This window comes from Eupeodes corollae, chromosome 2, assembly GCF_945859685.1.
Source record: "Eupeodes corollae chromosome 2, idEupCoro1.1, whole genome shotgun sequence".
NCBI lineage: Eukaryota > Metazoa > Arthropoda > Insecta > Diptera > Syrphidae > Eupeodes > Eupeodes corollae.
This window is the reverse complement of record NC_079148.1, coordinates 102,022,596-102,045,841: the sequence shown is the minus strand read 5'-3', so window position 1 is coordinate 102,045,841 and position 23,246 is coordinate 102,022,596. Positions and strand designations below refer to the sequence as shown.

The window sequence follows — 23,246 nt, the reverse complement described above, 5'->3', positions numbered from 1 at the left end:
CTCATGCTCTCTTTTTTTCATCTAAGAAGCCGGTGTTCCTCTTCTCTGGTCCTTTTGTGCAGTGCCGTTTCGCTGCGTGCGCTTGCCGGCAATCGTCTTCAAACCAAGGGTTTCGCTGTGTTGGGCGTGTGAAACCTAGCACTTCAAAGGCGGCATCTCTGATGGCTGCAAGGCAATGTTGCCACTGTAATGTTATAGCCAGGGCACTGCAAAAAGAACTATATCGTTTGCAAAATTAAGATTAGAAAGTTTTTCGCCGTCTATGTTCAAGCCAAGTTTTTAAATGTCTATGCCTCTAAATATTTCTTCCAACAATGCACAGAAAAGTGCTGGTTAAATAAGATCTCCTTGTCTTACTCGTCTGTCTATTGTAAACGTTGGACCTTTAACTTTACTTGTTATTTTTAAGTACTCTTCACGTATAAGATTCTAATAATTTTGTATGTTTCTTAAAATCTATGTTTAAATAACACTAGCATATTTTACATCAAAAAAGAAATCGGACACTTTATGTATGACTTTCGCAAAAATAACAAAAATAAATAAGAGAGTAACAATAAACTAATATTTTGTAGGCAGACCTTTGCTTTTTTACCGCATTCAACCTTTTTGGCATTTATTGGATAAGTTTTTCGTAAAAAGAAGTTGGAATTTTATCCCATTCACATTTTAAAGCCAGTTCTAGCTCCGTTTTCCTTGAAATAGTGTAGTTTTTCAGCTGATTTTCCAAATAGCTCTACAGTTGTTCTATCACATTTAAGTCTGGAGACTGAGGGGTTTAAAGCACACTGCGACAATTATAAAGGAGTCACAGGCGTGTGTTTTGAGCCTTCTGCTTGGGATCGTTGTCTTGGTAAAAACAATATTCATCTCTGATTCCCAATTTTTGCGCACTCTGGTTTAAATTGTCTTTAAAAATCTGAATATACTTATATCGGTCCATGGTTCCGTTTATAAACACAAGGTTTCCTGGACCAGCAGCGGACATACAACCCCAAACCATAACTGAGCCTCCTTCATGTTTCACAGTTGGTCGCAGATTTCTTTCCCTGAGCTCTTCATTTGGTTTTCTCCATACATATGTTTGTCCATCCGATCGGAATTAATTAAATTTACTCTCGTCGGAGAACAAAACACATTTCCAGAAAGAAAAATCTTTACTTTGATGGTTTAAGGCAAACTTCTTTCTCTTTATTCTGTTTGGCTGGCTAATAAATAGCTTTCCATGGAAATTGCTTTTTCGTAAAACTATCCTCACGGTTTCCGGATAGTAGATGTACTTCAGTTTACAATTTCTGCTATACCACGAAGCGATATTCCTTCCTCAAAATGTTTAATCACAAGTTTTCGCACTTCTATTGATGTGTAACCACGTTGTCTTCCCATCTTGACTTCCGTTTTAAAATTGAATATATTTTGGTTTCGACTCACATAACAAAAAAGTAACGGCATGCTAAAATGTTCATTTAGTTCCGTTAAAATAAAAAGAAAGTGCAGTGCTGCCAATCGTCCGCTTTCTTTTTTGAGCAACTGTATATACCAATGAAAATCAAGGCCTGTACAAATGTTAATCTCAAACTTGGATTTTTGGAATTCAATGTCTCGTCTAGAAGTTAGCTAACAAATGTAATTATTTAAACAAATTAGGGAGACTTACCATACATACAACATACAGCTTTTACGTTAAAGCTTCAAAAGAACTACTGTAGTATTATGTCCCTTATGACAGAAGTATGAATTGTTGGTTAAATATATTTTACTTTCTTCAGCTGAACTAAGAGTGAAGATTTATCATAGAGAATAATATTCTTGAAATTCTTCTTTGGGCCTTTAGCTATTTTAATTCTTGAAATTCAGCTGTACAAAATTATAATTCTATTAAATTCAACTCCCAGATACAAGGAATGCGACAAATTATGAACAAATACGTTAAAGATACTTTCAAGATATCCGCTTACATTTAGACTAAATCCATCAACGCTTTTAAAGGATTCATTTTGGAGACCCAAACGGAGTCTTCACATTCTCCATAGTTCAAAGTATTTGTATGTTTCTGCTACTGTGAAACTTCCTCGAAATAATTTAATTTATTTCAACTTAAAGTATGGAAAGTTAAAAACAGTCTCAGACAATTTCAAGTCCTCGATATATCGCGAATCCCTCAATTTAAATTTATAAAAAAAAAGACTTCTCCAAGAAATTCGGTTGGCACCCGTTTCTTTAATTCTTTGTTTTATTATTTTTTTTTATCTATTCATTGTTATTTAACTAACAACACATTTTTAGTTTTTCTTTTTCTATTTTGTTGTTTTCGGTTATTTTACAAAAATCATGTACGAATGTAAATAATAAAAATCGAATCTATTTTATATCTCGCCGCTTATCAAGAGAAGAAGAACCGATATTATATTTGTATGTTTATGTTTTCACGTGAACCATTTTGGGTGTGGTAGGTAGAGTAGTAGAAACACTTTTAAAAAATAAATTATTTAAAAAAATCTTTTTTTGAACATAATATTAAGAAATGTTGTTGTTGTCTTTGAAGCTGCAGTTGTCTGGAAGCCAAGAGAGTGATCGATGTTATGGGTTTCTCTTAATTCAGTTACTTTGATCGTCCAAAAAGAAGAACTGTCCTGACCGTTTTTGCTCTACATCCTAAGGAGAGAAAGAAAAACAAAGAAAACAAAGTTAAAAAACGAGGACAGAATTTACAAAACAAAAACAAAAATTACCTTGACTGAATTATTCTTATTGATACGAGGTCTAAAGTTATTTGGATCACGACGGAAGGTGATTCCCAAGAGTTCCAAGAATCGATTCATACCATTAAGAAGGGATTGTGGAGTAAATGCAGTTGTGTTCACCGAGGGTTGACCTTCGAGGACAATCACCCGATCAGCCAGATAAGTTGCCATAATAAAATCGTGCTCGACAATGAAACCAGTTTTCTTGGCGTGGAGGATATACCGCTTGATGACCTTGGCGGCAACCAAACGCTGTTCGGAATCCAAATAAGCAGACGGTTCATCAATCAGGTATACATCGGCGGGTTTTCCCAAGCAAAGCACCAAGGCCACACGTTGCAGTTCTCCTCCGGACAAATTTTGCACTTCTTGGTCCATAATTTCTTCGATTTTCATTGGTTTCATGACATCAGCGATAAACTGAGGATGTACGTAGGCATCGCGGATCTTCTCGTGCAACAGATAGCGGACAGTTCCTTGGGATTTGGGGGAAATCTTTTGTGGTTTGTAAGAGATGTTGAGGACAGGCAATTTGCCAGAGCCCTCATCGGGTTCCAAGTTTCCGGCTAACATTCGGATGAAGGTCGTCTTGCCGGTACCGTTCTCTCCTAACAAAACAAGAATTTCCGAATCACTGAAATGACCCTCTTGGACGCCCAACCTGAAACCACCCAAGGTTTTGGTCATCTTGGGATACACGTAGTGGTTCATCCGTTTGATTTCTTCCTCCGTTGCTGATTCGGAGACCTAAATGTAGGAAAAGCAAACAAATTGAGAGCACAGGACATGAGCAACAAAATCCCTCGGAAATTACCTTAAAGGTCAAGGATTCAGTTCGGAATCTCATGTTTTCAGTTGGAACGAAACCGTCAAGGAAGATGTTGATACCTTCTCGCACCGAGAAGGGCATAGTAACCACTCCATAGCAACCAGGAATTCCATACAAACAGCAAATGAAATCGGAAAGATAATCCAGGACAGACAAATCGTGCTCCACCACAATGATGAATCTACAAAAGGAAACAATTTCTTAGAACATCGATCATATCTTCAGAAATTTGGTCTTTTACTTGTCGGCATTAATCAAACTGCGAATAGTCACGGCAGCATTCAATCTCTGCTTCACGTCCAAATACGAAGAGGGTTCGTCGAACATAAGAATGTCTCCGTTCTGAATGCAGACGACTGCAATAGCAAAACGCTGCAGTTCTCCTCCAGACAAAGCAGCTACGTCGCGATCCCGAATGTGCGTTAGGTCCAACATTTTGCAAATCTCGTCTTGGTTCTTGAGCTCATCCTTGCGGTCAAGCAGTGCTGCAACACTACCTCGCACAGCTTTAGGAATTTGGTCCACGTATTGGGGTTTGATGAGGGCTTTAAGGTTGTCCTCGAGGATCTTGGTGAAGTAATTCTGCAACTCCGATCCACGGAAATAGGCGAGAATCTCCGACCAGTCTGGTGGATCAACATACCGTCCCAGATTAGGCTTCTGTTTGCCGGCAAGAATCTTCAGAGCCGTCGACTTTCCGATACCGTTCTGTCCGACCAAACCGAGCACTTCTCCTGGACGGGGAATGGGCAGACGATGCAATTTGAAAGAGTTCTTAGAATAACGATGCGTTGTGGCCTTCTCTAAGTTACTGGGTACATTGATAATGGTGATGGCGTCAAAGGGACATTTCTGGAAAAGAGAAATTAGTTAGAAAGTTCAAAGAAAAATTAAAAAGCATCGAGTTACCTTCACACAAATACCGCAACCAATACAAAGCTCCTCAGACAGCGAAGCAATCTTAGATATGGGACTGACTTCGATGCAAAGTTTTCCCATACGGACCACCGGACAGGACTTCTTGCACTCCTGGCGACATCGCTTCGGTTTGCATTTGTCATCGCTGACGATGGCAATACGCGTTTGTTTGTCGGTCTCCTCCTTTTCCTTGTTGCGGGACATTCTGGACCGAGAAAAAACAGAAAATAAAACAACAAATTAGTTAAAAAGTTCAATGGATGGTTGTGGGGAGAGGGGGTGTTGGTCGGAATGGAATTCCAATGCAAATCTGCAACAACTGCCGCGTTGTTGGTTTTCAACTTTTTTTATTTGACACATTGGCAGAGAAAGGTAACCTCAACCAAAACTCGGACAGATGATGAAGTTTTTTTAGGACTTTTTCACAAAGAAAATTATGTTTTTGAGTAAAATTTTGACCAGAAACACAAAGGATTTGATTTTGTTGGAAATTCATTGTGAAATTACCTGGATTTTTAAGATTTCTTTGATTAATTAAGGCGAACGCTTCGTACGTGCCAGCCTCGAATTTATAAAAAGAAATCGTCACATAAATTTTGCATGCACTTTGAAATTGACAGATGTGATCATTCGGAAAGGGCAACATGAAGGCGTTAATTATTTTTTGACATAACATGATAAGTGTCTGATTGCACGCTTACATCGTGTTTTTGAGGCGTTGCTTAGGTGGATTTGAGATGAATTATAATAAATATGGATTGAGAGTGATTTTTCCACACCTAAGTAGTATTCACATCAGCGCGATCAACGAACGATGAATGAATTACAAAAATTGAAGACATATTTCCACACAAATTCTTAACAAAACGATTACAATATATTTTCAATTTGATTTATGCTATAAACTTTAACTTCTCAATATTATATATTAATAAATTTAAGAAAACAAATTTATTCGTCATAAAAAAAATTGTAGCTGATACGAACTGTCAAACTTTATTCGCGTTCCACATAATTCCCACTCGCAACGAATAAAATAATGGCGCGTTCCTAACCTAACAAAATCATTCTTGTATTGGTTTCGGTGGTGAATGGTTCTTGCCTGTGGCTCCTTGTCAAACTTCATTCCGAAAATTAAAAACTCTCATGTGAAAGAAATGTCAAAATCGAAGAATATTCGTTCATTCGTTGGTCGTACACTTGTGAATAGTGCTTTAGGAGCCAGTTATAGCTATCCTTGAAATCCTGAAAAATGTATATACTGATCGATCGGAAATCACACAAAGAATTTTTTGAGGAAAAAAAGTGTGATAGCTTTAAGGGACCTGTCAAAAAATTCGAATGTTTGTTTTCAATGATAAAAACCAATGATAGCTATAACTGGCGCCTTTGTTGTTGAAAATATAACAATATAAATGAATAATATAAATGCTTTATCTATTTAGGAGCTTCTGGGCCCATAACCTGTTGTTGAGTATGTGCGCAGAAAAGATTCTACAAACTTCCAGACTAATCGAATCGAATAAAAACACGTCCGTTTTGGATGAGAACAAATTAGAGAGTGATTTATTACGTTACGTTATTTTATTAGTTAACAAAGAGTACTAAGAAACATAGGGTGCATGTACATTAAATCGGTATTGTATATTCTATTTCAAGAGCCTTAAGCTTTGGTACAACTGTCAAAATTGAAGTCAGATTCTGTAATGAATGTGATTGTTTGTTAAATTCTGAAACTCAAATTTTATGGCTACTTATGGCTACGAACTGGAAAAGTTGATCATCGGACAAAATAAAATTACGTCGGTTAAAACTGCAATCATTTCATTAGAATTTGAGAGACAAATAAAATACTAACTTTGCACATTTTCATTTTTGTCAAGCTCACATAAGTAAAACTGACATTTGAATTAATTTGAATGCCAAAGAGAAAACCCTGGTTTGTCTAGTTTCGATTATTTAAAAGTAATAAAATAGAATTTTTGTTAAATTTAGTTCTTGAGTATACAATCTATTACATTTTTTAATATTTTTGTTGAAATAATGTATCGTGCACATATACATATTAAGGACACGTAAATTAAAATTCACAATACTTTCAAGGTATTGCATTATCATTGCTTGAAAATAAGTATATTTGTGCAATACCTTCATTCATTTCAAAGTTTTTTAAATATAATTTTGATTATTTTATGATTAAAAGCGTAAAATAATGAATTTACAAAACTATGAGATGAGATGAACACGGACCCCTGAGAATAAATGCACATGTTAGTTACTCTTTATTTTCTCTCATTTCCGACCCATCAGCGCTAAGGAAACCATTTACTTTGTATTTCGAATTACTTTGTCAAATCTGACATTTAACATCGAACATAAATCGATGACGTTTTACTACTAGCCTTAAATATATTTTTCTTCTGCCAACAAAACACGAATCTTCTATCGTCTGTTTTCTAGTTCCGTGAAATAAAAATGGTTGAAGACACAAACATTCAAGAAAATCCTGAAACTCCAGCTGAAAATGATTCAACAACCATCATCGAAGCACCTAAAGTGTTCACTTTGGAGAGTATCCTTTTTAAAAACACTCAATTCATACTGGTTTAGCAGTAGCCTAACCTCTTTGCCATTCCTCGCTTTCACTTTCGTGAATTTTTTCCAATAGTTCTTGTTGTTTTCCTTAATTTTCTTTTAATGCAATATAGTCCTTCATATGATCAAGGATTCCCAACAACAACATGGGTTGCGGCATGGAGATTTCCAGCGTTATCGTGGTTATTGCACCAGACGAATTCGTCGTCTCAGGAAAGCATTGAAATTCCCCCAAGGAGACAAGCGACACTTCAAGCGACGTGATGTGACGGTCGCCAATTTGACTGGCAAGCACGCCGACGAGAAGTACATCCATATTCCATTGATATCGGCTGAGCGCGCTTGGGCCTACGCCATGCAGGTAAGTTAGCCAGTTTCTGTGTTTTCAGCAAATAACATTCGATTCTGTTGATAGCTACGTCAAGAATCCAACACAGAGGTAAGGAAGAAGTTCCATTTGGTGAACAAGCTACGTCGCGCTTGTTTCTACGCTCTCCAGCTACAGGAGCTTTGCAATGTAAGTTCATATTTTCGAAAGCATCTTGATATTCAATCCATCTTCCCTTTTAGACTGAATCATTTGATGCCCGGACCAAGCTGGAATGTGAGGCTTACGTTGCCTGGATGCATGGTACTCTGCATTTTGAGCTGTCCCTGTGGGCTACGGCTGGAGAATACTTCAAGAAGGCTCAGGTCGTCTACGAGAATCTTGCTCAGGCTCTGCCCGACGACGAACAGGCCCTGTACAAGGCAAAGGTCGACGAGTTGACGCCATCGTTGCGTTACTGTGCGTACAACATTGGTGACTCATCCAACATGGATGATTTGCTAGAGATGCGTGCCAAGGGTCTTCTCGAAAATCTGGACGTTCTTGTCAACCAAACCAAAAATGAGAGCAGTGAAGGATTGCAAACCATTGAATGGCGCAATCGTAAGGTCACAGTTCGTCCAGAGAAGGTGCGTTTGTTCCTTCTGAGTGTCCAGGAGCTGGACAAGAGCCTCGAAAAGGCCAAATCACCCGAGGCCAAGATCGAACTCATCGAGAACACTTTGATGGACTGCAAAGACGCCATCACCGCCGTCAAAGAAGAGATCAAACAAGACCCCAAACTGCGCTCGGTCACAACTGGCCAAACAGTTACCGGAATCCAATACCTTTTGGCCTATCTGTCGTACATTCGCTTGAGCCGCACTCTGGAGCGTAATATGTGTCTGGTCGAACAAGCCAAGGCCAACTTCGAGGATCCCAATCAGGGAAAAGCCAAGACTGCCATCGAGGGAAAACGTGTTCGCCCACAAGACCTCACCAGGTTATTCGAAATCATCCTTCAGAACATCACAGAAATGCAACAAATCTCTGGCATGGAAGATGACTCCAAGTACCAAAAGGAAATCGAAGTTCTAGCTCTGGGATTCAAGGCTTTCCGTTGCTATTACATCGCCCTGACTTTGGTCGACATGAAGAAATGGAAGGAGGCCGTCGCCCTCTACGAACGTTCGATGAAATACGCCAGCGAAGCCATGAAATCCAACCCACCCAAGCAATACAACCTGAGTGCCGATTTGCCAAAACTGATTTCCACCATCGATGGATGCAAATTCTCTGCCCACGCCTACAGTGTCCTCGAGGACGACAACTCCGAGGATTCGATCTTCACATCAAAAGCTCAGAAATCAACAAAACCCCTCTACGAACGACTATCCCAATACAAGGAGGACCAATCACTCAACACAAAGAATCCAAATGTGTACAAGTTGACCCCAGAAATGCAACCGATTCCATGCAAACCGTTATTCTTCGATTTGGCATTGAATTATGTAGAAATGCCATCATTGGAAGATAAATTACAATCGCCCGGCAAAAAGGGTGCCGCTTCAATTTCTGGCTTTGTTAAGGGATTCTTGGGTTGGGGTGGAAACAAGTAAAATAACCGAAAAGAACAAGTCGAACAAAAATATTGGGAGCAACCTCAAGGCCGAGAGAAGTCGTTGGAATTGGTATTTTTTTCTCGTTTAATTTGTAATTTGTATTTTAATATTTTTCATTAAAAAAGTTTTGCATGTTGCAATATTTAGGAAAGTCAATGCTTTTTGAAAGAAAGTCTTGTTTTAATTTTGGTTGGGTTCATAAAGAGGACAACTCACGCAGGCATAGATGGGATCATTCCGAAGTTCTTGAAAATTGTACTTCCTCATATTCTAAAATACATAACTCATTTATTTAATTCTATATTAACCAGTTCTGAGTATCCGAGAAGATCGAAATATGCTAAGATACTTCCTATCCCTATAAGACTTAAAACTGCGCTGACCCAGAATAAAGGGCCTGCCATTCCTATCTAAAGTCTTCGAAAAACTACTTTTAAAATAAATGCAAGGACACCTAACACACATAGCTTCTAGAACAAACCAATCCTGGATTCGGGGAAAAAGAAGCTGTAAAACGGCGCTTCTAATTGTACGCAGAGCGATGGATATGAATCGTGCACGTACATTCTTGACGTTGCTAGATTTTTTCAAAAGCGTTCGACACTGTCGATCGCTTAGTGATGTGCCAAAAACTTAAATATGAAATCTCTCGTTTTGCGGTAAAACGTCGGCACTCATATTTATCTAATCGACAACAAAGCGTTGCAGTAGGAAATCAGACATCTTCATTTCTGACAGTCCCAGCAGGGGTCCCTCAGGGTTCTGTTTTTAGACCTCTATTATTTTCACTTTATGTTATAGATCATTTTCGACTTATTAAATCTTGTAGAGTTCATATGTTTGCTGTGGATACCTCACCCTCAATCCAAAAAAATCTAAAACATTGTGTATTTACAAACACGCCCTCGATAAGTCAAGCCGGTTCTGCTATTGAATTCGTAATGTCTGTTAGGAATTTAGGTAATATTTTTTAACGAGACTTTAACTTGGAATCACCATGCACCTACTTCAATAGGCAAGTTATATAGTACATTGTGTCTACTGTAGACAACCCAAAGGTTTGTTTCTGTCAGAAGTAAGATCTCTTCTATTACCTATCCTGCTGTATGGATGTGAAGTGTGCTGTAGCGTTGACTCAAATACAAGACGAAAACTTAATGTTCCCGCTTTACAACTTTCACTGACCAAATATTGGATGAACAAATTGAAGCTGTGGGGGTATTCTGGTTTTTTTTTTTCATATTTTTATAGTTTAACTATTTAGGAATTAGGAATATGTCTACGAGAGGATTTTATCAAATTCAAATTATTTTCGAAGAAATAAATGCTAAGCAAGCATTTAAATCGGTTGGGTTCTCCGACTACCTGTATCTATATTTCTTAGAAAGCTATTTTTTCCGTTATAATACAATACGTTGTAATACAATAACTCTAGCTGGCCTGTGTTTTTATATTCAGTATTCGCTTACATCCGAAACGAGAGAGGTGGGGAGAGGTGTTTCCACTAAGGCACCTCTCCTTATCTAGACGGCAGCGGAGGAATTCCCGAGATGGAATCAACGGTGGCGTCTACAGTTCCAGTAAGGTTGAACTACTTAGTGAACACCTTATAGGGCTCCTTCGACTTATTTGGAGCCCAGGCCTTTAAGGAGCGGTTTTATCCGGCTCCCCATCTTTGGAGCTATACTTAGGATCTGGCCCTCTAGGTTGGGACTTGGGAGTTGTGCGTCGGGGTGACTTCCTGACCACGTAAATGCTTTCATAGTTGCGAAGCACCAACAAGCATCGGATACGGACTGATTTACAGTTGACAACCAACGCAAACGAATAAAGGACAACGAACTTCGGATATGCACGTGGAATGTTATGTCCCTTAACAGACCACGTGCGGCTGAAGAATTAGCGGAGGCCCTAGAACGATATAAAGCAGATATCACCGCCATCCAGGAAAATGATGGAATGGGCCGGGCAAAAAGAGGATGAAAAATTGCGATATTTACTATGGTGACTGCTACCGCTTATTTGGATGCGGCTTGGTCATTGGAGCCAGACTAAGTCTTGAGCTATAGGTGCATCAATGAGCGCCTCATAACCATACGCATCAAGGGTAAATTCGGCAACATTAGCCTGATATGCGCGCACGCCCCCACAGAAGAGAAAGACGACAACACCAAAGATATGTTCTTCGAGCTCCTAGACAAAACATATGAGCAGTGCCCTAGCTACGATATTAAAATAGTCCTGGGCGATTTTAATGCCAAGATAGGAAGGGAAGACATCTTTGGTGGAATAATCGGGAAGAACAGCCTGCACGACAACTCTTCCGACAATGGATTCAGGCTCATAGATTTTGCTGCGGGGCGAAACGTCATGGTAGCCAGTACGTGTTTTCCACACCTCAACATCCACAAAGGAACTTGGACTTCTCCAGATCAATCTACAATCAACCAGATTGACCATATTGCGATCGACGCCAGACACGCTTCCAGCATTATGGATGTACGAACTTTCCGAGGAGCTAACATCGACTCGGACCACTACCTCGTTGTAGCCAAGGTAGCACTTATTCGAAGGAAATTCGTTCCAGACCCAAGGCAAAACAGGGAGGTGCTGGGAGAAGGTACAACGTCGAACGGCTACAATCGCCAGAGATCGCCAAATCCTTTTCCGACCGAGTTACAAGTAACCTCTCTCAAAGTCCTCTGCTGCCAACACAATGTATCGAAAACCAGTAGCAACATTGCCAAGATGCAATCAGAGAAGCCGCCTCTGATGTGCTGGGTTTCAAACAGCCACCAACAAGGATCCCCTGCTTTGATCAGAAATGTCGACAGGCAAATGCAGCCAAACAACAGGCAAGCAAAGCGGCGCTGCATAAAAGGACGAGAGCGGCTTATGAGCTCTATGAGCAGAAGAGGCGAGAGGAACGCCGACTTCTCAGAAGGAAAAAGAGAAGGCATGAGAAGCGTGCAGTCGAAGATGTTGAGAGGTATAAAAGCAGGAATGAGGTTCGAAAGTTTTATGAACAGGTGAAACGAAATTCACAGGTACATAAATCTAGAACCGAAGGCTGCAAAGACGAAAGTGGAAACATCATAGTGGAACCGCAGTCAATGCTGAGGATATGGAAGGACCATTTCTGCAGACTGTATAACGGCGACGAAGAACTGAATTCCGCTGTCAGGCAGGATGATATATTCAATATAGACGACGAAAGCCAACAATCCCGTCCTCCCCACTTAGACGAAGTAAAGATTGCCATATCTAAGTTAAAGTCTAATAAAGCCAAAGTACAAACAAAGTACATGCTGTCATCTAGAAAGGACATACAACACCGACGTTTTGGTCAAAACGTCACAATCGACAGTCGTAACTTTGAGGTAGTCAAGGACTTCGTCTACCTAGGCTCCGCTGTAAACGCACAAAACAACACCAGCGCTGAGATCAAACGCAGAATAACTCTTGCTAACCGCTGTTTCTTTGGACAAAGAAAGCAATTGAGTGGTAAAGTCCTCTCTCGAGGGACCAAAGTGTTGCTATATAAGACCCTTATCATCCCCGTCCTGCTATACGGTGCAGAAGCATGGACCTTGACAAAAGCGGATGAAAGCACCTTGGGTCGCTTCGAGAGAAAAGTTCTTCGTGTGATCTACGGTCCCGTATGCATCGAAGGGGAGTGGAGGAGAAGATGGAACGACGAACTGTACGCACAAGTGGAAGGTGACCTCACCCAACTTGGAGCGCGAAACTGGAGACATCTAGCTAGGGACCAAGCTAGATGGAGAAGTTTGTTGGGTGAGGCCCTAGTTCAAACAGGACTGTAGCGCCACCTTAAGTAAGTAAGTAAGTAAGATTCGCTTACATCCAGCTGCTAACAGTAACAGTTGAATTTTAACCTGTAAACCACGTGAACGTATGTATGTCCAGAGCGATAAAAAAAGCGATTTCATGGCAATAGATTTACGGAACAGGAAAATACCAGTGCATCAACAGCAAAATTGAGGAAATTAAATGATGATGAGGTGATTATAGATAATAATTACGGCTACTGTGTTTTGGAGTTTTTTACGGTCTTTTCATCGATTTCTTCGTTTGTTTCGACAAATCCTTCGAAGTAAACCGACGAGAAAAAAATTGTATAAGGTCGTTGATATCGTGGTCAAATCCAATTTTTGTCAAGGCAATGTTTGGAAAAATAAGAACGCTCCAGCCCGGAAGGTCTTCGAATCCAACCGGACTATAGCGCCGCCTTAAGTAAGTAAACCATGTGAAAGAACGAATTTACAGCATCATAGAGAAAAATAATGAGCCATTCACTGATAGAAGAAGCTCAAGACAATAATCAGCCCAACTATAATCTTGGTTCAAGAAATTATTTCAAGGATTCACTGAGTTATGAAGAGATATCCCTAATCTTCAAAGGAAGATTGGAAGTTCTCAACTTATATGGAAGTTTTAACCAATTCTGTACGCTGTGCAACTAAAATCAAAAGATGATTGTCTACATTTCATTGGTATCCGTCCAATATTCAAAACTGAAAGACGCTGTTTTTTCGTCAAAAATACTTAAACGCACAAAGGCATTCAAATGCTTAGGACTATAATTAATACAAACAAAAATATATTGTTAACTATAATTTTAAAATTGCATTCAGTCTCTACTAAATGTGAAATTCTTGAACGTTCTTACATAATTTATAAAGCCGAAATATGAAATATCCAAGAGTTATCAAGAAATATTCTGTGGATTACGAAAAAGACTTAGTTTTGTTTTAAAATAATTTATTTAAAAAATACTTTTAATATAGACTCAAGTGGAACATTAATTCGATCACTAAACATTTCAGTCACAAAATAATATGTAAAAAAAAAGTTTCACTCTGGAATATTTAGAAAACCATTCTGATAGAACTCCAAAGCCAGATCCCTTATCCGGGAATGATATTCAGGTGTAAGCTTCTGTGTGCATTTCAACTCCTTGCCATGTTGGTTTGTCTCGCTCAACAAGTCCAAGTTAGGCAAATTATTAACATCGAAAGTCACCGCAGGCAGAATCCATATGGCTACGGCCAGACCATAAAGAACTTTTTCCTTAAACTCCTCCATAATGCTTTGTAATGAAAACGATTCCTTAATTGCATCAAATTCATGGATTAAATCATCGCCTTCGTTGGGATAATTTTGCTGATCAATATGCAAGTTAACTCGCTTGCAATAAGTTTCTAGAATTTGTGTTAGATAGACATCGCGCATATCACGCTTTGTACTTGTGTAAATAAAGTGCAAAATATCAAAGATCGGCGAAGTGTAGCGCATGGCTTGTAAATCGAAGAACTTTACGGCAGTCGGCTTGCCAGTCTCGCTATCATCTTTGAACATCATGTTATTAATCCAAAGATCACCATGACATGCAACTGTATGCGGGGCGTACTGCGACGATATATTGTCTTTTAACTTTTCGAAAAGCGTCGGTTGTATAAGTTCTATCAGGCGGATGGCTTCGGTGAGGCTACCATCGGTATTTGATGTCCTTAAGCTATTGAGGGCTTCGTCCATAGCTGAGTCGAGGACATTGCTATAGAACTCTCGTGCTTCTTCACAATAAACAATGTCACGCAAACTCTTGACTTTTGATCGAAATTCATGGAAATCGCCGAGTTTGGCTCCAATCGAAGCTCCATGTAATCTAGCCAACTCCTGAAATCGAACGAAAAACATTTGTCTACATAAATGAATTGCTTTAGTTTAAGAACAGTCTATTGTGAAGGTAGAACTATAATTTTGATGATATGAATTTGCTATGATCGCTTCCGAATATTATAGTTCTACCTTTGGTAGAAAAACATACTTTCATAACTAATTGACAATGTTCAAAATCCAGACCATGGAGACGATTTCGCATCGAGAAATTTTGTTCTTTCAAATCTTCCAAGACGATGATATCACCAGCTTCGTCTTTACCGGCAAAGTAACATTTTGGGAAGATAAGTCCTGTGGTGGCTTGAGTTTGACGCTCTAACATCGGAACGACTTCTTTTAAAGCTGAAATTTCATTGCTAAAAGCCTCATCACAGCGATAAAGTTGACGACGGGAAAGACTAGCAATTTGTCGTTTCACAATCAATGATATGGATTTTTCTATAAAATAGAGAATTTAAAACAAAATTAATAAAAAAAAATTTAATAAATTAAAGTGAAGTAGCAAACAATAAAAAGGAATGTCAGTTTTAAAGCTTAAATGTGTTCATTAAAGACTTCTTGTTCCATTGTAACCATAAGTTGTTTTAAAGACAAAATGACTACACAAAAACAAGAGGATAAAATTAAAAATATTTACAGTATTATAGTATTTTTCATAAAATTATGTATGTAAATAGAAGATTAATGTATTGAAACATAAAATAATTATTTTTTTCTGAGACACCCTCATTTCGAATATTACTCAGAATCGAAAATGTCTTTTGTTTAAATTTATTTTCCAGGTCACATAACTCACAAAAACATTGTAAACAAGTTACTTATATGTTTACCTACTTCTAGTTTAAATAATAAACACAACAGGTAAATGCACTTTGGTTTTGTTTTTATTTTGAAATGGAATTTTGAGAGTCAGCATTCAATTTATTTTAATACATTTTTAGATATTGAGGAAGGTCTATTAAGGTGTTTTAATTGTTCATGTCATTACATCCTCTTCCTTCTAAAGTATTTTGCTGGAGTGTTTTTTTTTATGCCTAATACAATTCAAAACAGGAACAATACAAATCTGTAGATATTTATATAAATTATGACAAGTCGACTAAACAAATAATTTTCTAAGATACTCACATATTGTAAAACAAACAACTACTCGGAATAAATAATAATAATAAACTTGTATAATTTATTTCATGTTATAACTAAATCAAATGCTTTTCAAAACCAGAAATATCTCAACGCTAAATCGGTAGTATTGAGGATTTCAGAAGAGCTTGTTTAAAACTCAATAAATAAACCAGATATTTTCCATGGATTAGTTGAAAACTATAAAAACTACACAAAAAATCATATAATACACAAATTCTAATTCTACTTTCTGCAATTATCTCAAAATAAGAAACTCAAAGCTTTAAAATCCTTTTTTTAAGAGAGAAGCAACATTTTGAAAAATAACTAAAAACTCGGAACATTCGTTTGTCCCCTTAATGTGCGTGTTTTTTCTAGTCTAGAGTAAGCACTCAAAAGAGTTTGTTTTCAAATAAAAGGTGACATTAAACTTGATCTATAAGTTCATTTTTTCAATATATTTTTAGAAAATCCGAGTTATTTGGTCCTGAATTTGGCGATAGCAAAAAGAGGATTTCTGCTTATTTCCAAAGTAACGATTTGTAATTTAATTCTTAAGGAAGTTGTTGGGAAGGTTAAGAAAACATAAGGGAATTCATTTGCAATTCCATTATTTGAACGTACACTCAGATATAATCTTAATAAATGGAGAGAAAACGATGTAAGTATTCCAAATCTAGTGACTATTGTATAAAATTGTAGAATAAAAAAAAACAAAAGATAATCCATTTTTTTTGGAAAATTTCTCGCCTAAGAAGCATTTTAAGCAAATTATCTTTTATACAAATTTGTCATTTTAGTGCGAATTAGTGGCATGTTGTGCAAACGACCGTACTCTGTCCATGGTTTCGAGTTGGATTTCATCTGGAATTCTATTGTCGAGCCTTTCTAAACCAGATAGCATCACTGCCATTTCAAGTTCAGAGTTTGACTTAGAAGCTATCTTGAAAGGCACAGTCTCCGGAGAAGAATTGCTGGAGAAAGGTAGAAAAAAAGTAATGTTGTCTAGCAGTGACCAAACTTCAATTTCAAGAAGCATTGTTGACCATTACGCTCTAAAAAATATGAAGATGTGTTCAAAAACATTATTATCAAATACCATGTATCATAAACCTGTAATATGTAAATAGCATTTTTATGAAAAAAACAATATTGACAATATATAATATACCTTTTACAATAACCATAAATTTGTGTTTAACATTATTCCTCCAAGACCAATTGCAGCAACTGCTTAAGGATAGGATTTCTTCTTACTTATGGGCTTGTTTTGAGACTAAATGATTTTGGTTTTAGGTGAGTATTTAATATTTTGAGGTTTTGGGAAAATTTTATAGGTCATTGGGCAAGAATTGAAGTTCTTGACTATTCTGAAAGAAATGGTTCTTGCGACAACAATGTACGTTTTTAAACGTAACGATACCGATAACATTAATTTTTGGCACAACAATGTTTATTCTTCGTGTATTGAAAATAATGTTCTTGTTTTAAATATAAAAGTTATTAAATTTTGAGAACTTAATTTTTTTGGTTTTAAAATAAAAGTTTTCAAGACTTAAATAACACTTTACTTTCTTAAGTTAAAATAAAAAGTTATTAGGCAGATTTTAACCTACATATTTTCTTGAGACAAAGTATAAAACTTTTGGCATAACTATTTTTTTCTCTGAGTGTACATTTTGACAAAGGCAACTAGTTATTTGGACTTCAAACTCGGAACCTTACTTGACTAAACTCTACTTTCAGTTGATTGGTCAAAAACTACCAAAAACATTATTGTCTACAAAAAAAAACTCCTCAGGAATGTTACAAGTCCATCTCAACTTGTATTTAGTAATTTAAATAAATATTACTTATTCATTTTTCAATTTCACAATGAACCCTTTTACACGAAACATTAAATGGAATTGTGCAGAAAATAAATAAGCTTAGCTTTAAGTTAAATAAAACAAACATGATCAACTGTCATTTTGACATAAGTAGACTTGACTTGATAGTAAAGGACATTTTTCTTGCCTAAATTTCCAGTCAATGTTGCAATAAAGTTGCCTTAATTGGAAAAACATTTTTTGGAAGCTAACAAATTAGATACTAGAAGCTTGAGCTTGACTTACTTTCAAGTCCCTAACGTCGTCTGAACCTGCCCATTGCATTCAATCCAATTTGTCGAATTTAACATTTTGATATTTCTCTACATTTGCAGATCCTTAGAATATCAATCATCAAATGCCTGTGTGTGCATGACAGGGCCGGATTGAGGGGAGGGCAACAAATGGTAACAAATTGCACTGGAGAGCGCTATAATTTTCAAAAATGAAAATTATATAAAGAGGCTGGGATGCGACCCACACTGATAACTTCCCATCCCGTGGGATAGGATTTGAGAAAAAGCGAATTGACAGTTTTTTTTACAAAAAATAAAAACCTAAACAAAATTTATAAAGTTGGTAAAAATTGATTTCCGACTCAAATATCTATTCAAAAATTGTAGATATTGGCTTTAAACTACTCTTATCTTTCAAAAAATATTGTTCTTAACATTCAGTAAAATTTTGAAAAAAAAAACGAATAGACAGTTTTTGTACAAAAATTTAAAAACCTAAAATAAAATTTAACAAAAGTTCGTAAAAAATGATTTTCGACTCAAATATCTTTTCAAAAATTTGAAATATTGGCTTCAAACTAATTTTATCTTATAAAAAATATTGTTTTTAACATTCTGTAAAAATTTGAAAAAAATCGAATTGACAGTTTTCTTACAAAAAATAAAATTCTAAAAGAAAACAATACTAAAGCTTGGTAAAAATTTACTTTCGACTCAAATAGCATTTCAAAAATTAAAAATATTGGCTTCAAACTTATTTTATTTCAATGAAAATATTGTTTTCGATATTCAGTAATTTTTAATTGTTGTCCGTTTTTTTCATAAGAAATAAAATCTACAAAAAATAGCACGCAAATTTGGTAAAAATTGATACGAGTACAAATAGACAAACTTTTAAGCAAGACAAATCGACAGACGGGATGGGAAGTTATCAGTGTGGGTCGCATCCCAGACTCTTTTTTAAACTTTTTGTTTGTCAAAATTTTGAGTTTAAAACAATGTTTTTTTTTCAAAAATTTGCATAGTTTTGACTAGATTTAAAAGCAAGCTAATATACAAGCGTTGACTTTAAAAAATGTATAAAACGTAGTTATAACTATCACCATTATTTTTTTTCACTTAACGTACATATTTTTTCGAATTGACCCTACCACCTAAATGGGGGAGATGCTTGTTTTTAACTATTCTATATAAATTCATTTCATTCAGTCATTAAACTTTGTCGCATGAATTATCGTACTCTTCTTTTGATTCTTTTTTATTATTCTCAAAATTGCTCTAAATGCTAAATACTTGACCAGAATCATTAACGTTGCAAGAGATTTAAAATTATCCTCACGTCAATAAATACCTCGTTAAATCTTTCACCAAGTCATCACACTAATTTGACGTCACATATTTGCAAATTTACACATAATCATACAGAAGCTTTAAAAAAGCTTTTATCTAACTCAGCTGTTTTTTGTTTACAAACATCTTCATTTTCAGTAATTATTCGAAAATCATTGCGCCACACATACGACCATTGAAATGCACTTAATTGAATCGATCCGAAAGTTACAATTCAAAGTCAGAAATGTTGACGTTAACACGTATGTACATATATGTAAAAATAATTGTAATTACAACAAGGTCATGTTCAAAGCTTTTTTTCATTCTAATATAATTAAATACACGAGAGCTCGAGACCTTGCATTAGATTTATGCACATACTCGCGGATAATAAAGCACTGCATTAGATCAAAACCTACCATTTTCATCTGAATCTCGGCCAGTTAGTACGATTCGTTTAACAACTGACATATAGTTGTCACCAGAACTGCTGCCCGGAGAGCATCTAGCCGATAGAATTCGAAACCGAAAAGTGCCAGCTTCAAATAGTTTACTTAATTTTTCGATATCTTCTTCAAACACACTTTCGTAGGCCATTTGACCTACTCTCAGTCTCTCAATTGAATCGGTTATTTGCTTGCACTTTAGCCGTTAGCGACGCGCTGCACTCGCTTTGGTGTTCTGAATCACTAAACTATCATGATGATTGTTTGAAACAATCGTGCGGCAAAAAACGTTCTTTTCGTGAGAAGCAAAAACAAGTAAAAAACCGAAACATGCTCGCCGCCAAAAACAACACTAAATTACATTCACACGTAGCAATAGTAGAGAAGTTGCCTTGCAATCGTAATGAATCACAAATCGTCACCGAACTCAATGCAATTTGTCAATTTTTGTTTACATCGAATGCACTTATGGTGCAATTTCGGTTTCCGGAGACCGAGCCTAGGTATTTGGTGCGAGAATGCAAGAAGAAAATCAGCTAACCAAGCCACCGCTGCCGCCGCTAGACGCGCAAAGCTGGACATCGACTAAATGTGTACATCGCGTTTAAATAATGCTCAATGCAGTTTCATATAGTCTAACAGAATTAAGGCATTGGCCATGTCGTTGTAGACTAATTCTAATTACTTACATAGATTCTGTCTGGGAGAACTTTGGCGAAGGCGCAACTTATGACGTTAAATCCACATCGTTGCCATATAGCAGACATAGAATGCAAGTGGTTGGACTTTGGTTAACATTGAATATAGAAAATGAAAGCACCATTGAGAGATTGGGGATGGGTTGGTGGCAATTACGTGTACTAAAAAACATGACGTTAGTTACATATAACCTTGATTATCTCGTTATTGACAAATAAATCTTAACAGAGTATTTAAACAAGTGAATAATGCACTTGTATTTAAAATTATTGATAGCAAATGTCTTTTCAATATGGTGATTTCCAACTGTTCTAGGTGAATGCAGGTATGCAAATCTTTCAAGACTGCTGTCATTCACTAAGTATTTAAATCAGTATTGGCTTAAAATTGTTTGATTGGTTAAATGGTTTTATGATGATGGTTTTCAAAAAATGTTCTTGTGATTTGTTCGAAATTAATCGGCCAAGGATTATTTGTAAACGTTAGATCTGCCAAAAATAACGTTTCTATTCGTGGAAGTGTGCTATAGCATCGCCGGCCTATTCTTTTTTGAGAATGCCGTTGGCCCCAGGTATCATGGAATCGAATAAAATGGACACCGACACGTTTGACATAATCCATTTCTGAACAGAATTATCTCACATGGGCCCTATTTTTAAAAAATTGGCAGGTTTTCTTTCTACAAATTTGTCACCATTGTCTAAAATCTGTATTTTGAAAAATTTGTCAGAAAAATATAATGACAAATTTTGGCATTGTCATATACCGACACATTCGACATGACAATTTTTTCTCGACAAATTTTTTTGCTGTTAGAAGTTTCAATTTTAAAAGGTCACATTTTGTAAAATCGTGTTAAACAATTTAAAATTATTACGTATTCTTTGTTTAAAATTCTGAGGGGCCCGGTGAATTACTACACGGAGAATAGTCATCACTTTCCCTTGAAAATATACATACTGTTTATCATTTAAGGTATTTTCACTGTCAACACTTGCAACACTTGACTGCGTTATCTGTCACAGTTGTAAATTAAATATTGCCAAATATGTTAATTGTTATTTGTTTTCAGTTCATAAAAAAACTGTCAGTACAAATCTGTCGGAAAATTCCTAACAATTGTGGAAAAATACTTAACAATTCATTTTAATGGTAATTTCTTAATGGAACGAAAGGATGCCACTTTTCGGGTTTTTTCCAGCATTTGAAAACATTTTCAAATTCTTTATGGAACTGATCTTAACAATTGTAAACAAATTTGTAGTTCATTGACAAATCCTCTTCGAGAAAATCTTTTCATAAAAGCGCTCTCTTTAATTCGGATTCAGAATAAAAACTTTAGGTGCCCTCCATGCCTCCATCCCTGAAATGACTCGCGCACCCTAATGTTGGAGAGTTGTAAGTTACTATAGGCCTTAGGTCTCTACGGACTGTTGCGCCTCCTAGTTTATTAACAAATTGTCAACTGTCACCCGTCGCAACTGTCAATGTTTATGAAATAGGCCCCTGGAAGCCATATGAATTAACCACAGAGCTAGTGCGGTTTGACTCTGTTAAACTTCTTCATTTAATTTTTTTTTAAGTCACAGACCCATCTGTGTATTTCAATAAACGACAAATTAACTTATTCAATATTATTTGTCAAGTTCAGTTTGACTTAAGAATGAGATTTATGGGAAATTAGACGTTGTGGATAAGCGCCACTTATCTAAGACTATATCGAGGAGAAAACTAACTTAAGAACGAGGCTGCAATTTTAAAAGGTTGTAGCTCATAAGAATTTGTTAAAAAAGTATAATGGCAAAGGATCACTCTGTGGAAATGTATTTGGCTTAAGGAACTAATTAATTATTGTTCAAAATGGATCTAAATTCTATATCCGATGTACATATGTAATATGTATGTATATTTCTCATCGAGTCATACCTACATTAAATATTTAAAAAAACTTCAATTTAAACTTTTCTAAAATCCTAAACTGCAAAAAGTTCAATGTCATTATAAATTTATATGTAAACGTTACTATTATCCTTTACTGTGCTTTCAAACTTCACAGTCAAGTTCAACTATTTCAATAGCACATATGTACATTTCTACCTACTATCAAATTCCTATTCACTATACCCGCCCTGCCCCAATGAATACTTTAAATGTTTAACGGTCAATCATACCCTATAGTCGAATAGCATCATAAAATATGTGCCAAGGTCAACACATTTTACCCGTCGTCGACGTCGCATCGTCGTCACGTCGCGTTGGTCGTACTTATATTGATTAACTAATACATTTAGAAAACGTAAACAATTATTCGACCTTGCACAATGCATTTGATTTGCACTGAATTGATAATAGCGTTGAAAAAGCTCGAAGCTTCGAGAAAAAAGCTAAAAATATTGAAAGGGGTGTGATGCATCTACATACTCGTATGTGTGTAGATTCGTATTTTAAGCAGAAAATCTATTTCACGACATATTTTTTTTATTTTACAAATAGTAATAAATATTACAATCTTCGCGTAATGCAATTAAATTAAATGTGTTTATCCTTATTTTTAAATACGGAGTAGATAAAATGGAAATGGATCCATATCCTAACACTAGGTGGCGCCCGGCGGCGGTTAAAATTAATGAATTCCTACGTTTGGCGGCTTAGACGTGCATTAAAGTTAACAAAAATTTAATAAACATTAAAAGTTCTATGTGGCACATAAAAAGTTTTTTAGGATAAATTTTGGTACTGAAAAACTATTTCGGATAAACGGTTTTTAGAACATATAGCGAAAGTTTTAATATTGACAATACATTTTTTATTATTGAGACACAGAT

The 23,246-nt window shown here is 36.3% G+C and overlaps 3 protein-coding genes across 3 annotated transcripts; 1 reads left to right on the top strand and 2 right to left on the bottom strand.

Annotated features, from left to right (window-relative positions):
* Nucleotides 1-2,200: 2,200 nt before the first annotated feature.
* On the bottom strand, nt 2,201-5,129 carry LOC129946196 (protein Pixie). Its single transcript, XM_056056288.1, has 6 exons — nt 4,999-5,129; nt 4,483-4,696; nt 3,815-4,425; nt 3,559-3,754; nt 2,733-3,491; nt 2,201-2,655 (listed from the first exon to the last, which is right to left on the bottom strand). Exons 2-6 carry the CDS (start codon nt 4,693-4,695, stop codon nt 2,599-2,601), a joined length of 1,836 nt encoding a protein of 611 aa, XP_055912263.1. The 5' UTR covers nt 4,696; nt 4,999-5,129; the 3' UTR covers nt 2,201-2,598.
* A 1,747-nt stretch (nt 5,130-6,876) lies between these two features.
* On the top strand, nt 6,877-9,187 carry LOC129946920 (signal recognition particle subunit SRP68). Its single transcript, XM_056057300.1, has 4 exons — nt 6,877-7,063; nt 7,200-7,447; nt 7,502-7,603; nt 7,657-9,187. The coding sequence occupies exons 1-4, from the start codon at nt 6,967-6,969 to the stop codon at nt 9,010-9,012; spliced, it is 1,803 nt and encodes a 600-aa protein (XP_055913275.1). The 5' UTR covers nt 6,877-6,966; the 3' UTR covers nt 9,013-9,187.
* A 4,593-nt stretch (nt 9,188-13,780) lies between these two features.
* Nucleotides 13,781-20,561, bottom strand: LOC129947853 (uncharacterized). Its single transcript, XM_056058591.1, has 3 exons — nt 19,696-20,561; nt 14,864-15,153; nt 13,781-14,712 (listed from the first exon to the last, which is right to left on the bottom strand). The coding sequence occupies exons 1-3, from the start codon at nt 19,871-19,873 to the stop codon at nt 13,891-13,893; spliced, it is 1,290 nt and encodes a 429-aa protein (XP_055914566.1). The 5' UTR covers nt 19,874-20,561; the 3' UTR covers nt 13,781-13,890.
* Between the last annotated feature and the right edge of the window lie 2,685 nt (nt 20,562-23,246).